Source organism: Erinaceus europaeus, chromosome 13 (assembly GCF_950295315.1).
Source record: "Erinaceus europaeus chromosome 13, mEriEur2.1, whole genome shotgun sequence".
Classification (NCBI taxonomy): Eukaryota; Metazoa; Chordata; class Mammalia; order Eulipotyphla; family Erinaceidae; genus Erinaceus; species Erinaceus europaeus.
Genome location: NC_080174.1, coordinates 90,297,331 through 90,315,435, shown reverse-complemented (window position 1 = coordinate 90,315,435; position 18,105 = coordinate 90,297,331). Strand labels below are relative to the sequence as shown.

The window sequence follows — 18,105 nt, the reverse complement described above, 5'->3', positions numbered from 1 at the left end:
TGAAAGTGATGCTGCCTGCGGCCCCTGGGAGCTCACCAGGAAGCTTCTAAGGATAAGGCCCCTGGACGTCAGGAGGGGTCTAAGCCCTAACAGAGATTCTGGAGCTTTGGAGAGGACTCAAACCCCAGGTTTGGGAGATCGTGCCTCCTCTCACCTCCACTCTCCCTTTTTCTAAATATTTATTTTATTATTCCCTTTTGTCGCCCCTGTTGTTTTATTGTTGTAGTTATTATTGTTGTCTTTGTTGTTGGATAGGTCATAGAGAAATGGAGAGAGGAGAGGAAGACAGAGAGGGGGAAAGATAGACACCTGCAGACTTGCTTCACTGTTTGTGAAGTGACTCCCATGCAGGTGGGGAGCTAGGGTTCAAACCGGGATCCTTATGTGCCACCTGGGCTTAACCCACTGCATTACTCCCCACTTTCCCTTTCTGTACCACTTGGGGATCTAGTTGGGTTTGCAGTCTGGAAAGGGCACATATTCTTTTCTGTTAATACACTGGTATTTTGTCAGTGATTTTGGTGAACTGGGAAAGAAAGAAACCCAGATTACCCAGGTGTTCATTGTAAAACAGACAAGCTAAGAATTTAGGCAAGTTTATTAAAGGATCAGACAGAACAGTCAAGCCTAAAAGTACCTTGAACCCAGGAACTACCCTCAAATGAAACTTGGTGTCTTTGAGTGGGAAGAAGGTAGGAGTCTATTTCAGGTTCCCAGAGGTCCATGACTTTAGCAATTTTTTCATGAGCCCGCTAATATGCAGGTTAACTAAAAATATTGTCTGGGACAATGGTGTTAGAGCTGAGAATAGGAATAGAAAGCTGGATTAAGGCAGAGAGTAGATCCCAAATATGAGGAAAATATATAAATACCATTAACTAGAAACCCCATTGATCTGACCCATGTCTATTCATATTTAGCACAGGAGGCTGTGTGACCTGTGTCCCAATTTCATCTGCTCTACTCCTGAGTTCCTGTTTATTAATCAATTTAGTCCTGCTTTATATCTTATCACCTTTAGCACCAAGTTACAGATGCTACCATGAAGCCATCCTGACTTCCCTGGGCAGGTGACCTCAACAATATGTCCCAGAACCTCATTTCCCCAGATCCCTGCCCCACTACAGAAAGAGAAACAGGCTAAGGGTGTGGATCCAGCTGTTAACACCCATGTCCAGTGGAAAAGCAATTGCAGAAGCCAGAACTCCCACCTTCTGCACCCAATAAAGATCTTTGATCCGTACTCCTAAAAGGATAAAAAATAGGAAAGCTTCCAATGGAGGGGATGGGACAGGGAACTCTGGTGGTGGGAACTGTCGGGAATTGTACCCCAATGATTTTACAATCTTGTTCATCATTTAATTACTAGAAACAAAGACAAACATACAACAGCCCTTAGAATGCTCTGAGAGAACTGCTCGAGGCCTGGGTCCTGGTGGAGAGATTTTATACACTGTCTGTGGGAGGGGAAGCTACAGTGAATATTTCAAACAGTCTACAAAGTGAAGTAAGTCAGACAACATAACACACCTCCTATCTGTCATCTACACGCTGATGAAACCCAACATTTCTCTCATCCTTCCTTCTCTCCTTGCCCCTTCTCTTTCTTGTCATTTCTTCCTTCTCTCCCCTCCCCTCCCTATATTTTCCCTTCCTTTCTTTTCCCCCTTTTCTTTCATTCCTCCTTCTTTCCTCCCTCCTTCCTTCCTTGCCACCAGGGTTATATCTGAGGCTTGGTACCTACATGATTAATCCCCACTCCTGATAGCCATTTTTTTTTCACTTTCCTTCCCCCCCCAATTTTTTTTTTGTTTGTTTTAGATTTTATTCATGAGAAATGATAGGAAAGAACCAGATGTCACTCTGGCACATGTACTCCTGGGGATTGAACTCAGGACCTCATGCTTGAGAGCCCAAAGTCTTATCCACTGTGCCACCTCCCAGACCATCCTCCCTGTCTTTGTATTTGATAAGAGAAACAGAAGTTGAGAGAAGAAAATAGCATGAGAGGACTGGGTGGTGGTGCACCTGGTGGAGAGCACATATTACAGTGCACAAAAGCCTGGGTTCAAGACCTTAGTCCCTACCTGCAGGGAGAAAGCTTTGTGAGTGTTGAAGCAGGGCTTCAGTAATCTCTCTCCCTCTCTGTCTCCCCCTCCCCTGTTGTGCCTCACTCCCCTGGGCTTCAAATGAGGGAACTGCAATCTGGGTCACTGCTTGGGGAAGAATGGGGGAAGGACAAAAGAAAATGAATTTAGACAACGAATTTAGTACCAGTTGGAATGGGACTTTTTCTCAAAAGGGTATTCAATGGGCTCCTGTGAACTTCTGCTTTACACAATACCTGTAAAGATATTTTGCCTCAACTATGTTTGTTTTCTTAAATTCCTATGGAGCTTCTTGGTCCTACTATCTTTTACTCTCTCATCTTTTGTTTTCTTTCTATGTTGTTATTTTTGTCATTGGTGGTCTGCTAAACTCTAGCATATGGTGGTGCTGGGAATTTAACCTGGGACTTTAGGGTCTCAAGAATGAAACTCTAGTTCACAAATCATTGAGATCTTCTAAACCCTACAGCCATCTTTTCTAACTTAACTTCAACTACACCTACTTTAATGCATTCTCTTCTGGGTGAGAGAACACACAATAATATCCCTGGATAATGCCTCATCACAGCAGCCTGAATGCTTTGCCCCATCAGGATCTTCTTTTAGAAATCTTACTTGCTTCCCAAACAAGGTCAAGTAGAATCAGAGTTCATAATGACCACAATCCATATCTGCTCAGTTTTTACATGATCACATTCTCCATAAAAACAGTCTTTACAGGGGCTGGGTGCTGGCGCATCTGGTTGAAAGCACATATTACAATGTAGGAGAAGCTCGGTTCCCACCTGCAGGGAGAAAGCTTTGCAAGTCGTGAAGCAGTGTTGCAGGCAGGTCTCTCTCTCTGGTCTCCTTTCTTGATTTGTCTCAAATAAGGAGATATGTTATTTAAAAACAGCTTTTTCTGGTTCTTAGGAGATACCATCAAGGTCCTGATGCTTAAAGCAAAGCTGCCAACTCTAGCTTGCTCTTTTCCTTGTCTGTTTCCACAGAAGGCATGGGTATGTCAGTGCATGTCTGCCAACTTCTAAGTGGCTCAGTTTTGCTGACACAAATGAAGTTACTTCCAAGCTGGTCCATTCACGTGAGGCCTTTAACACACAGGGGCTAGGCAGAGTATTCTCTATTTCAAAAGTGAAAAATTGAAATGCACAGGCAGGGCCAAGCTGTGAAGCAGGTGGCCCAAGGTCAACATACAACCCTGCAGTCCAGATTGGAGATTAGGCCTGGCATATTCTGTTCCACATGCTGATGGCCAGGCCAGGTTGAATAGACATTTTTTCCTGCATTTGTTTTTACCATTTATTGGATTCAGAGAGAAATTGAGTGAGAAGGGGGAGACAGGCACCTGCAACATTTGTGAAGCTTCCCCCATGCAGGTGGGGGTTGGGGGCTGGAACGTAGGTTCTTGTACACTGTAACCTGTGCTCTCAACCAGGTTTGAAAACTCCTGCCCCGTCATGCTTCTAATCAAGGTGCAGAGGAATTGGGGACAGGCCACCAGATGCTTAGAAACCTCCCATGGAAAATAATCCAGCAAGTCCAAGTGTACTGGCAACACAGGAATTGTTTCCAAATCATAGTGGACACTTTGATCTCTGCTTAGATTTCAAGAATCTCTGAAGAGCACCAGTGCCATAGCTTAAGACGCTGCATGTGGGACCCTTCATTTGAAAGTTGTGAGGACCTCACATCTGCCTCTCCCTGCCAATCCTCTGGGTGAACCCACTGTGCCCCTCCTCTACCTCCTCCTCTCTTCCACCCAGTTTCCAGTAAGCACTCTGGTAGAATATTTGGTCTGTCTTCCGGTTTGGTGTGGAAATGGGCTGTTTATGTACACTCCTATTAACTTGTAATCATATAAATTACTATTTAATTAATATGAGAGGGGAAAAATGATTAAATGTCTCAAATATTTTTAAGTGTTTTTAATATTTATTTATTTATTCACTTTTGTTGCCCTTTATTGTTGTCATCATTGCTGGATAGGTCAGATAGAAATGGAGAGAGGAGGGGAACAGAGAGGGGGAGAGAAAGATAAGACACCTGCAGACCTGCTTCACTGCTTGTAAAGCAACTCCCCTGCAGGTAGGGAGCCGGGGGGCTCAAACTGGGATCCTGACGCCTGTCCTTGCACTTTGTGCCACCTGTGCTTATCCTGCTGCACTACAGCCTGACTCCTTCTCTCAAACTTTTTAATGCACAGACCACAGGCCAAGTCTTTGAAATGTTGACTCTCCTAAAAGCTTAGTCCAGGGAGAACAGAAGCAACCGGTGGCACTACTCTATAAGACACAGCTATATACAAATAATGTCAAAGGCATAAATTGTGGTGATGTTGTGTAGGATACAGCAAATCCTAACAAAGGGATCTTCAAAGTTAACTCAATTGACAAATAATTTGATTATAGCAACAACTATCTTCTTAAACCTTCTTAAACCCTAAGACAGCAGGAACCTCCTGCTTCCTGTATAGAGCCTCTATTTCCCCTAGTCCTGGAACCTCTAGAGTGGGGCTCACTTTCTTGCATACTTCTCTCAGTTCATACTAACTGACACAGCATGTGCTGATCACAATCAAACAAAGCAACAAGTACCACCTTAGCATGTTTCACTTCAGACAGTGTTGAGACATCAGGCGTGGAATGTCAACCCAGTAGAAGGGGCAAGACATATGCAGCACTGTTTCACAATTTGCAACTTGATAATCAAAATTAAATACCATGAACAAGGACAAGGGTAAAAAGCCCCCAGTATCCACATGCAGGGCAAAAGCTTTCACAAACGGGGAGGCAGTCCTCTGGAAGGTGGCTCTCTTTCCCTTACTACCACCTCCCAATTTCTCTGTCTTATCAAATAAAATACAGTATTTTAAATACAAAGTATAAAAAGAGAAATTTAGAGAGAAAATTTACTTTTCAACTAGACAGATAATTTATGCAAATAAAAAATGAATAAAGATTTACATATTATAGCATCCATTGTTATTCCACTGATTTACAAAAAGTATCACCTCAGCATGTTTCACTTCAGACAGTGTCCAGAGACGTCAGGCGTGGAATGTCAACCTGGTAGAGGGGGCAAGACATCTGCAGCACTATTTCACAACTTGCAACTTGATAATCAAAATTACTTTTCAACTAGACAGATACAATTTATGCAAATAAAAAATGAATAATTACATATTGTAGCATCCATTGTTATTCCACTGATTTACATTCATTGGTCTCACCAATACAAGTTCCTTACTAGGTCTGTAAAGTCATTCTGATAAGAATTCTTTTTTTTTTTTTTATAAAAGGTTGTATTTTTAAAAAATGTTTTTATTGTTGTTGTAATTATTAGTGTTCTTACTGATATCATAATTGTTAAATAGGACAGAGAGAAATGGAGAGAGGAGGGGAAGACAGATGGGGGGAAGAGATAGAACTGAAGACCTTCACCACTTGTGAAGCGACTCCCCTGCAGATGGAGAGCTCAGGGCTCGAACTAGAATCTTTACGGCAGTCCTTCGGATTGATGCCACCTGAGTTTAACCCTCTGTGCTACTGCACATCTAATCATTGTTGACATCAGTAAGTTCTCAATACAAAGTGAATTTTTTCATAAATTAGAATTTAAGACAAAGAATCAAAGTACTTATTAATATTCCTTACATTTACAGAATATTCAGAGGTATAGGTTCACTTGTATATCATGGAACTGTGATCCCTACAATTATTTAAATACATTTGCTTATATATTAACACAAGATAGACAGACAAAACAGAACATAACTCTATTCCATGTACTGCAGAAGCTCACACCTGAGAACTATTGTATTGAACCACTAGCCTCTGCATCATGTCTCAGGTTGTATCTCTCTCTACTCTAGTACTTAGTATACAACTTATGCTCAAAAGACTTATTTCAATTGTGAATATTTTCATCTGTTTGAAAATTAGCGGACTATCTGAAAGCTTAATTTCATAGGGTTTTGCTTCACTGTGAATTCTTTCATGTCTACAAAGAGGACCAGAATAATGGAGTGTTTTCAACACTGCTTACATTCATCAAATTTCTCTCCATTTTGAGTTATTTCATGTTGACAAAGATGACAGGCTAGAATCAATGTTTTGATGTTTACTATCATTGGGTTTCTCTCCACTGTGAGATCTTTCAAGTCTCCAAAGAAAACTGGCTTAAATGAATGCTTGATTACATTGTTTTCGTTCATGAAGTTTCTTTCTCTCCACCTTGAGTTCATTCATATAACTGAAGAGAACTAGAACCCATGAATGCTTTACTACATTGTTTACATTCATAGGGTTTCTCACCACTGTGAGTTATTTCATGTTTCTGAAGATAACTGGAAGTGAGTGTTTTACGACACTGTTTACATTCATAGGGTTTCTCTCCACTGTGAGTTCGTTCATGTTCCTGAAGATGACTGGATTGCCGGAATGTTTTAGTACATAGTTTACATTCGTAGGTTTTCTCTCCACTGTGAATTCTTTCATGTTTCCGAAGATAACTGGGGCAACTAAATGTTTTACTACACTGTTTACATTCATAGGGTTTCTCTCCACTGTGAGTTCGTTCATGTTCCCGAAGACTGCTAGGTCGCCCGAAAGTTTTACTACATAGTTTACATTCATAGGGTTTCTCTCCACTGTGAGTTCTTTCATGTTCCCGAAGTAAACTGGATTGCCCAAATGTTTTACTACATAGTTTACATTCATAGGGTTTTTCATCACTGTGAATTCTTTCATGTTTCCGAAGATAACTGGAACAACTAAATGTTTTACTACACTGTTTACATTCATAGGGTTTCTCTCCACTGTGAATTCGTTCATGGTCCCGAAGGGTACTAGGTCGCCCGAAAGTTTTACTACATAGTTTACATTCATAGGGTTTCTCGCCACTGTGAATTCTTTCATGTTCCCGAAGTAAACTGGATTGCCTGAATGTTTTACTACATAGTTTACATTCATAGGGTTTCTCACCACTGTGAGTTCTTTCATGTCTCTGCAGATGACTGGAAGAACTGAAAGTTTTACTACACTGTTTACATCCATAGGCTTTCTCTCCACTGTGAGTTCGTTCATGTTGCCGAAGATTACTGGAATTACTGAATCTTTTACTACATTGTTTACATTCATAGGGTCTCTCTCCACTGTGAGTTCTTATATGTGTCCAAAGATGACTGGATCGCTTGAATGTTTTACTACATTGTTTACATTCATAGGGTTTCTCTCCACTGTGAATTCTTTCATGTAACCAAAGATGGCTGGAAGAACTGAATGTTTTACTACACTGCTTACATCCATAGGCTTTCTCTCCACTGTGAGTTCGTTCATGTTTCCGAAGATTACTGGAAATACTGAATCTTTTACTACATTGCTTACATTCATAGGGTCTCTCTCCACTGTGAGTTCTTAAATGTGTCCAAAGATCACTGGATCGCTTGAATGTTTTACTACATAGTTTACATTCATAGGGTTTCTGTCCACTGTGAGTTCTTTCATGTAACCAAAGATTATTGGAAGAACTGAATGTTTTACTACACTGTTTACATCCATAGGCTTTCTCTCCACTGTGAATTCTGTCATGTTGTTGAAGATGAATAGAGTAAGTGAATAGTCTGTTGTATACTTCATATCCTTGTGATTTTTTACCATTCTGACTATCATCCACAGAGATTTTAACTGTTGTATTACTGTAAAATAACGAGCAATTAGTGACATTTTAATGAATAAAAATAATTGATTCCATTATCAAAATGCATGACATTATTTTAATTAATAAGCCACAAAATCAGACACACATGCTACAATGCACAAGGACTTGGGATCAAGCCCCCGTCCCCACCTATAGGAGGAAAGCTTTGCAAGTGGTCAAGTGGGAATGCAGGAGTCTCTGTCTACTTCCCCTTCCTCTTGATTTCTGGCTGTCTCTTTCCAATAAATAAATAAGATAAAAAATTGGTAAAAACTACTGTCATATATTATGCCAAAACTAATGATATCTTTACAGGTATTCTATATGTATTAACTGAACTACTATTTGTGAACAGCATGTCTGGGGTTTGATTTGAAATTTTTCACTGAAAATACTGATCTTTTCTAAAAGGACTACCTCTAAGTTTCATAAAAATATATATTCATACATTGAAGATATTCTTATTGTTTCCAAGTGTACTATTTTATAAACACTAAGCATCTTTGCCCCCTTTTTAAAATTTCCATTCACTTGTTACATGTGAGGAAGATTTTCCTGCAAAGTGGAGAAAAGACAGATAATGTAGAATATCATTATAATACTCTTTTTGCCAGTGACTAAAGTGAAAACTTCAGTCATGTACATTACATACATCATATCTGAGTCACTTGTCCAACTATTCGATATCCTAGTCATCAAGTATTTTTGTTGAGATTATTTTAAAAAATTAATGTATCTGTGGCAGTGATTATAAATTTTCTTTTCTTTTTAAAAATATTTTTAATATTTATTTATTTACTCCCTTTTGTTGCCCTTATTGTTTTATTGTTGTAGTCGTTATTGGGTAGGACAGAGAGAAAGGGAGAGAGGAAGGGAAGACAGAGAGGGGGAGATAAAGATAGACACCTGCAGACCTGCTTCACCGCTTGTGAAGCAACTCCCCTGCAGGTGGGGAGCCGGAGACTCGAACCGGGATCCTTACTCCAGTCCTTGAGCTTTGCACCACGTGCTTAACCCGCTGTTCTACCGCCGGACTCCCTAAATTTTATTTTCTTAAAGGGGTGCTATACAATTGTTAAGTCAGTAGAGAGCACGTAATTAAGAACCCAGGAGTCTACTTATGCAGTCACCAGATCTCAGTAACTTACACAAAGGCAATATTTTTGAAAACAGTAGCTTTCTGTGTTGTACATCATGATTTATTGTAAATGTAACTCTCACCTTTGTTTACTCCCATGTAAGTTATGCTGCTCTTTGGTAGAATGTTCTTGTATATTTTCTAAAATTACAAAATATAAAAAGTATTAGAAAGTATACAAATAGATTGAATTTTTGATCCATCATGAGTCACAATCAAACCTTGCACATTTAACAGTATCTCCTTTTCTACAATGGTGAACAAAAAGTGATTTGTCTTCTAGTTGAAAAATTAAGGCCATTAGAGTTACCTATTGAAAGAAAGTTCCTGAAGTTTTCACACATCACATCTCTGTAGAGTTTCTTCTCTGAAGGACTTAATAGTGTCCACTCCTCTTCAGTGAATATCACAGTTACATCTTCATAGGTCACTGAGCCCTAAAATATGTGCAATGTGTATGTGATGTGAGAAACTGCGAGTAACAGCAGATTAGCCATTCAGTTTCTACTTTAGGAAGCCTGTGAAGAACTGTCTCATCTGCAAACATGTCTTTGGTGACTTGAGAATCAAATACTTCATAATCATGTTCTAGAAGTTGGTACATTGGTTAGAACATTGGACTCTCTTACATGGGTCATGAGTACAACCCCTGGCATCTCATGTGACAGAGAGATATCGCTATTCTCACTCTTCCCCCTATATAGTTTTGTAATTAGTAAATGATAAAAACTCAGTGGTCGCAAAGCACAAGGACCTAGCTTACAAAACCCGGTTTGTGCCCCCGGCTCCCCACCTGCAGGGGGGTGGCTTCACAAGCGGTGAAGCAGGTCTGCAGGTGTCTATCTTTCTCTCCCTATCTCTGTATTTCCCTCCTCTCTCCATTTCTCTCTATCCAACAATGACAACATCAACAACAATATTAACTACAACAATAAAAACAAGGGCAACAAAAAGTGAATAAATCTTTAAAAAAATCTTAAAATGGGGAGGGGGAAACGGGGCGTTGTTCCCAAGTGGTGGAGCAGTTTTGGATATTTTCTTCCTTATTTATAATGTTAAGTTTACATAGATAAAGAGAATTTGAGGGGGTCGGGCGGTGGCGCAGTGGGTTAAGGGCATGTGGCGCAAAGTGCAGGGACCGGCGTAAGGATCCCAGTTCGAGCCCCCAGTTCCCCACCTGCAGGGAAGTCGCTTCACAGGCGGTGAAGAAGGTCTGCAGGTGTCTATCTTTCTCTCCCCCTCTCTCTGTCTTCCCCTCCTTTCTCCATTTCTCTCTGTCCTATCCAACAAAGAATTGCGTCAACAAGGGCAATAATAATAACCACAACGAAGCTACAACAAGGGCAACAAAAGGGGGGAAAAAATGGCCTCCAGGAGCGGTGGATTCATGGTGCAGGCACCGAGCCCAGCAATAACCCTGGAGGAGGAAGAAAAAAAAGAAAAAAGAGAATTTGATAGGGAGAGTGAAGTAGAAGGAAACTAGAATTGAAATTATAGCCCCTGTGGACTTAAGAGCTCAAAGTCTGGTGTGTCTTCATAGTATCTATAGTTCTTATCATTAAGAACATGTTGAAACATGCAGAAGAATGAAACTGTATTTTCACCAAATACAAAAGTAAATTCCAAGTGGATCAAGGACTTGGTTGTTAGACCACAAACTATCAGATACTTAGAAGAAAATATTGGCAGAACTCTTTTCCACATCAATTTTAAAGACATCTTCAATGAAACGAATCCAATTACAAAGAAGACTAAGGCAAGGGAGTCAGGCTATAGCGCAGTGGGTTAAGTGCAGGTGGCGCAAAGCACAAGGACCGGAGTAAGGATCCCGGTTCGAGCCCTGGCTCCCCACCTGCAGGGGAGTTGCTTCACGGCGGCGAAGCAGGTCTGCAGGTGTCTATCTTTCTCTCCCCCTCTCTGTCTTCCCCTCCTCTCTCCATTTCTCTGTCCTATCCAATAACGATGACAACAATAATAATAACTACAACAATAAAACAACAAGGGCAACAAAAGGGAATAAATAAATATAAAATTAAAAAAAAAAAAAAGAAGACTAAGGCAAGTATAGATCTATGGGACTACATCAAATTAAAAAGCTTCTTCACAGCAAAAGAAACCACTACCCAAACCAAGAGACCCCTTACAGAATGGGACTAGATCTTTACATGCCATACATCAGACAAGAGTTTAATAACCAACATATATAAAGATCTTGCCAAACTCAACAACAAAACAACAAATAACCCCATCCAAAAAAGGGGGGGAGGACATGGACAGAATATTCACCACAGAAGAGATCCAAAAGGCCAACAAACATATGAAAAAAAAAATGCTCCAAGTCACTGATTGTCAGAGAAATGCAAATGAAGACAACAACGAGATACCACTTCACTCCTGTGAGAATGTCATACACCAGAAAAGGTAACAGCAGCAAATGCTGGAGAGGGTGTGGGGTCAAAGAAACCCTCTTACACTGCTGGTGGGAATGTCAATTGGTCCAACCTCTGTGGAGAACAGTCTAGGGAACTCTCAGAAGGCAAGACATGGACCTACCCTATGATCCTGCAATTCCTATCCTGGGGATACATCCTAAGGAACCAAACATATCCATCCAAAAAGACCTGTGTACACATACGTTATTGGCAGCACAATTTGTAATAGCCAAAACCTGGAAGCAACCCAGGTGTCCAACAACAGATGAGTGGCTGAGCAAGTTGTGGTATACATACACGATGGAATACTACTCAGCTGTAAAAAATGGTGACTTCACCATTTTCAGCCGATCTTGGATGGACCTTGAAAAAACCATGTTGAGTGAAATAAGTCAGAAACAGAAGGATAAATATGGGATAATCTCACTCTCAGGCAGAAGTTGAAAAACAAGATCAGAAAAGAAAACAGAAGTAGAACCTGAAACGGAATTGGCGTATTGCACCAAAGGAAAAGACTCTGGGGTGGGTGGGCGGGGAGAATACAAGTCCAGGAAGGATTCAGAGGACCTAGTGGGGGTTGTATTGTTATATGGGAAACTAGGGAATGTTATGCATGTACAAACTATTGTACTTACTGTTGAATGTAATACATTAATTCCCCAGTTAAAAAAAAAAACTGGGATTTTGAAGCCTCAGGCATAAGAGTCTCTTTGCATAACCATTATGCTATCTACCATTAACCCCTTTTAAAAAAAAAGTGAATAAATCTTTTAAAAAATCTTAAAGTAAATAGTGGTAATGTGAGATTACAACTGACTAGGTGCTCACCTTGCCATATAAAAGACCTAGATTCAATATCCCAGTTCTCACATACATGGGGGGGGGGAACGGGGCGTTGTTCACAAGTGGTGGAGCAGTTTTGGATATTTTCTTCCTTATTTTTAATGTTAAGTTTACATAAGTAAAGAGAATTTGATAGGGAGAGTGAAGTAGAAGGAAACTAGAATTGAAATTATAGCCCCTGGGGACTTAGAGCTCAAAGTCTGGTGTGTCTTCATAATACCTACAGTTCTCATCATTAAAAGAAAATAAACATTAATTTTATTTATTATATATAAATAACAATTTCAAATGACACACACTCAGATACCTTTACTTAATAAATTCTCTTCACCTATATAAAACTCAAGAATATAAAAAAGAAAAAAAATAGCCACTGGTGTAATGAATTTTTAAAAAATATTTATTTCCTTTTGTCATCCTTGTTGGGGTGTAATGAATTTATAATGAAGCTACAATCATAAAAAAAAAAAGGGATAAAAAAGCACACATGATGATTATAATTAAGTTTGTTAGAAATGAAACATCTTGTGTGGTCCGGGAGGTGGCCCAGTGAATCAAGCACTGAACTCTCAAGCATGAGGTCCTGAGTTCAATTGCCGGAAGCACATATACCAGAGTGATGTCTGGTTCCTTCTCTTTCTCCTCCTATCTTTCTCATAAATAAATAAATAAATGAAACATCTTTAGCCACACAAAGCTCTTTATAAAAATTAACATCATTATGGAAACATGGAAATTATACTATTTAGAGTGATCATACTACATTAAGGTTCTCTGTAGTGTCACTGTCCAAAAAAAAAAAAAGTTAAAAAAGCTAGAATGTTATACAAATAAAATAAGTATTATCAGGTTCATGGAAGTGGTGCACTTGGTTAAGTGTACATGTCACCATGAAACAGGACCTAGGTTTGAGCCCTGTTTCCCACCTGAGAGGGGTCACTTCATGAGCAGTGAAACAGGCCTGCAGGTGGCTCTCTCTCTACCTTTGTTCCATTCTCTATTTCTTTGTCTTTAAAATAAAATGGAAAGAAAAAATGGCTTTCTAGAACAGTGGATTCAGAGTTCTGACTCTGAGCTCAAGAAATAACCCTGTGAGGATGATGAAAAGAAGAACTGTTATCCAGTAATCTACATCCTCCTCAATTTTTCTCTATAATAGGAAGTAAAGTCTAATTTATAAATACAAAAGGATGCTATGGGGAGGTGGGAACTGTTGTGAAAACTCTGTGACAGTGACAGGGCCTTATGTCCCTTAAGAAGGGGAGGGAGTTAACTCCACTTGGGAGGCTGGATCAACAGGCTCAAGCCGAACAGATAAAGGTCTGGGAGATCGAGCAGTGAACAAATTAATTTATTTTTGATTTTTATGCTTTAATCAGTGAAACTTTATTCCTTTATGTTATATTTTTCGGGAAGAAAAAGAAAGATACCCCAACACTGAAGCTGCCTGTCATATGGTGGGGCTCTGTCTCAAATGAAGACTATACACTACACTGCTAAGAGGTAAAACTATGTGAGTGAGCTATTCTGCTGTTTGTGGACTATTTTATTTTAATAATTTTTTTGTTATTAATAAACTATAGATAAGGGGGATACAGAATAATGTTCAACAATAGTTTATGGTGATGCTGGGGATTGAATTTCGGACCTTAGATCCTCAAGCATAAAAGTCTTTTGCATGAAAAGGATGTTGTCTCCCCAAATCCACTTTCTTATACAATCTAGTGAGTTATTTATAGCACGCCAGGACTGGAGTGAGGAGAGCACTGCTTGCTGTAAACACAGCCTTCAATTTGCAGCAACACCCAACGGAGATGACAAAGTATATTTCTCTTTTTAGACTGGGGGTGGGGGGGGAGGCAGTGAGAAATATAGAAGCTGAGAAAATAGGAGAGACATAACAGATCCACACAATCACCTGTAAAATTTCTTCTTTTGTGGCTGGGTGGTGGTACACCTGGTTGAGTGCAGATGTTACAATGCACAAGGATCCAGGTTAAAGCCCACAGTCCCCAGCTGCAGGGGGAAAGCTTTGTGAATGGTGAAGCAGTGTTGCAGGTCTCTCTCTCTCCATCTCTGTCACCCCAAAATCTCTCAATTTCTGGCTGTCTTTATGCAGTGAATAATTACAAATAATAGAAAACATAAAAAAAAGAAAAATAATAAAACTTCTTTCTGTATAACACACCTATGTGGTGGTAGGGAAATTTGACTTTTGGTCTTCACTCACTGTAAACTATTTCTATGGATTGAGCTATCTCCTAGTTTACTTATTTACAGGATTAATAATAAACAGAGGGTTTGTATGGTGGTACACCTGGCTGAATACATATGTTACAATGTTCAAGGACCCAGGTTTGAGCCGCCAGCCCCCACCTATAGGCGGAAAGCTTTATGAGTGGTGAAACAGCCCTGCAGGTGTCTGTCTCTCTCCCTCTCTACCACCTCATTCCCTCTCTATTTTTGACTCTTTCGATACAAAAAAATAAAGATAACAAAAACTTTAAAAAATTAAAAAACAAAAATTAAAAATAATATTTGTGGAAAGGGGTAGATAGCATAATGGCTATGCAAACAGTCTCTCATGCCTGAGGCTCCATCAATTCTCAGGTTCAAACCCCTGCCCAACAATAAACCAGAGCTTAACAGTGCTCTGGTAAAATAATAATAATAATAATATGAAAATAAACTGATTTTTTAAATGAATAAAATCAAGACAGGGAAACTCAATTTGTAAACCATTAAACTTGAGAGCCTAAGCTTCCTTGATTCCCAACATGTACTAGTATTAAATTATTTTTCATATGTAATACATGAAATGAACCTTTATTTTCCTTTAATGAGAAGTACTAGAGAAAGTGAGAAGACACAGCAGACTTTTAGGTCTGATGCCCAAAGGACTATAAGCTACTTTCCAAGTACCTTCTAATTCTAGAACTGAGGGGAGTTCTGGGGTCACTTTCTCTCAGATATTAGTTAAATCTTGACTCAATAAGTGGAAAACACATGATTCTGCCACCTTAGAAGCACTTACAAAGGAGTATAGAGACTTACTGACAAAATTAGTTGACCAATCAATTTTCTGGTGAGAGACACTTCACTTAGATACATAGGAGAAAATTTCAACTTTTAGATCCTGAATTTTTTTTTTCCTGAACTCCTTTTATAAATATGGCTGTGATACAAGTTAGAGTTGGGACAGTGGAAATAAATTTTCCCAGAAATTATGTATACCACTAGCAAAAGTGATGAAAATATAATATCTCAACAAAGAAAATGGCTAAAGTCAAGATGGTTTGTGGTTTATGTGGTCCAGGAGGTGGCGCAGTGGATGAAGTGTTGGACTCTCAAGGATGAGGTCCTGAGTTCAATCCTTAGCAGCATATATACCAGAGTGATATCTGGTTCTTTCTCTTTTTCCTCCTATCCCTCTCGTTAATAAATATTTATTTCAAAATGATATAGTTTTATTTTCTACACCAAGAAGTCACTACGTATCTTACAACTATAATACATTTGAATCCTTTTTTAATATTTATATATTCTCATTTGTTGCCATTGTTATTGTTCTAGATATTATTGTTGTTGGACAGGATAGAGAGAAATGGAGAGAGGAGAAAAAGGTAAAGAGGGGAGAGAAAGATATACACCCGAAGACTTGCTTCACAGCCTGTGAAGCAAGTACTCTGTAGGTGGGGACCCAGGGGCTGGTACTGGGATGTTGGGTTTGGTTGATTATTAATAATTGTCAAAACTAAATGACCATTTTTTTCCATTTTGTTGCCCTTGTTGTTTAACATTCTTGTGATTATTGATGTCACTGTTGTTGAACAAGACAGAGAGAAATGGAGAGAGGAGGGGAAGACAGGTGGAGAGAGAGACACCTGCAGACCTGCTTTACCACCTGTGAAGCGACTCCCCTGCAGGTGGAGAGCCGGGAGCTCTAACCAGGATCATTTTGCCAGTTCTTGCGCTTTGCACCAAGAGTACTTAACCTGCTACGCAAACACCTGACTCCCCCTAAATGACCATACTTAAAGTGGCATATACATGCTATACAATCTCCATCAAAATCCTTAAGAACATACTTAAAGCAAGAAAATGAATGCTGAAATTAAACTGATGAAGTCTATAAAAAATGATGTCAGACACTGCATGCATATAAAAACCAAGCACTGTCGGGTGGCAACACAGTGGGTTAAGTGCATGTGGCACAAAGCACAAGGACCGAGGAAGTGTCCCAGGTCAAGCCCCCAACTCATCACTTGCAGGGGAGTTGCTTCACAGGCGGTGAAGCAGGTCTCTCCCCCTCTCTAGCTTCCCTAAATCTCTCCATTTCTCTCTGTCCTATCTAACAAAAACATCAATAGTAACTACAACAATAAAAACAAGGGCAACAAAAGGGAATAAATAAATTTAAAAAAAAAAAACACCATCACATGACACCATGGGTCAACTCAAAACACAAAGCACTTAGATGTTAGGTCAGTAACCAAAAGATCTATGATGTCATCTCAGTACAGCAGTAAATAATATCTGATTCGAAAATGTCTTCAGAGACCTGAGCTCAACATCAAACATAAATAAATAAATGGAAAAGTGAACCACCGAGACTACATCACACTGAAAATATTTGGTATAGTGACAAGACCTATTACCAAGACAAAGAGATGCAGTAAAAAAAAAAAAAAAAAATCAGAAAACATATTTACATGCTATACATCAAAGCACTAATCACACAACTCAGTAGAGTAACATAAACAACCACAGTAAATGTGCAGAAAGACATTTATAGTCTCTTTATCCAAGATGTTTAGTCCTGGGAATTAAAAATTGCTCACAATCCCTATCAGATACCTGTATATTATAACAATAAAGTTTCATTTTTTCAAAAAAACCAAGTAATTCAGATTTATTACCATTTTATAGATTTACTGATTTTTATAATATCTTAGACAAAGGTTATGAAATGCACAGGGAACTCAGCAGAATTATGTTAGGTCTCAGAAATCCCAGGACAGATATCTTTCTCTATAGGAATACTGGATTAATGTCATTACTTTTATCTGCAAAAATTAAAACATTTTCAACAGTTCTATGTCACTAATCAACATAAGAATTGTTCATCCCACATAGAATGCTGTGTAGAAAGAAAAAGAACACTGGGGTCAAGTGGTGGCACACTTGGTTAAGTGTTCACTTATAAAGTGTGCAAAGACCCAGTTCAAGCTCCCTGTCCCCACCTACAAGAGGAAAGCTTCATGAATTGTGAAGCAAGGCTGCAGGATACTCTCTCCCTTTCGATCTCCCCTGCCCCATCCATTTCTCCCTGTCTCAATCCTATATTAAATAAATTTTAAAAACCTGAGCAGTACTCTAGCCCCCCCTCCAAAATAAACTTAAACATTTAAAATAGTTCAACTTGCCCAGAGCTCTGCCCCACTACGAAAAGAGTGAGACAGGCTGCGAGTATGGATTGACCTGTCAATGCCAATGTTCAGTGGAGAAGCCATTACAGAAGCCAGACCTTCCACCTTCTCTACCCCATAATGACCCTGGGTCCATACTCCCAGATGGATAAAGAATATACAAAAGCTATCAAGGGAGGGGATGAAATATGGCATTATGAAATATGGGAATTATAACCCTTTTATCCTATGGTATCAGCATTTCCATTTTATAAATAAAAATTAAAAAATAAAAACAGTAAAAATAAATACAAGGGTAAGGGAGATTACAAAGTTTCTGCCTGGGAGTCGGTAGCGCAGCAGGTTAAGCGCACGTGTCGCAAAACGCAAGGACCGGCCTAAGGATCCCGGTTGGAGCCTCCGGCTCCCCACCTGCAGGGGAGCTTCACAGGCGGTGAAGCAGGTCTGCAGGTGTCTAT

At 39.4% G+C, this 18,105-nt stretch overlaps 2 protein-coding genes across 5 annotated transcripts in view; both read right to left on the bottom strand.

Annotated features, from left to right (window-relative positions):
• The window catches only part of LOC103128154 (zinc finger protein 709-like), a 245,165-nt gene that overhangs the window by 136,041 nt on the left and 91,019 nt on the right, over positions 1-18,105 (bottom strand). The gene's annotated exons all lie outside the window — the stretch shown is intronic.
• LOC103125919 (zinc finger protein 14-like) overlaps positions 1-18,105 on the bottom strand; it is a 241,505-nt gene that overhangs the window by 198,771 nt on the left and 24,629 nt on the right. For 2 of the 4 annotated variants that reach the window (XM_060206417.1, XM_060206416.1), the window contains 3 exons: positions 9,254-9,380; positions 9,027-9,084; positions 581-7,803 (listed from right to left, as the gene is read on the bottom strand). In XM_060206417.1, coding sequence (XP_060062400.1) covers positions 6,348-7,803; positions 9,027-9,084; positions 9,254-9,287 — 1,548 coding nt within the window. In that variant the 5' untranslated portion in view covers positions 9,288-9,380 and the 3' untranslated portion in view covers positions 581-6,347. Of the gene's footprint in view, positions 1-580; positions 7,804-9,026; positions 9,085-9,253; positions 9,381-16,958; positions 17,902-18,105 lie in introns of those variants that run through there. The other 2 variants (XM_060206418.1, XR_009553946.1) reach the window with 2 other exon arrangements.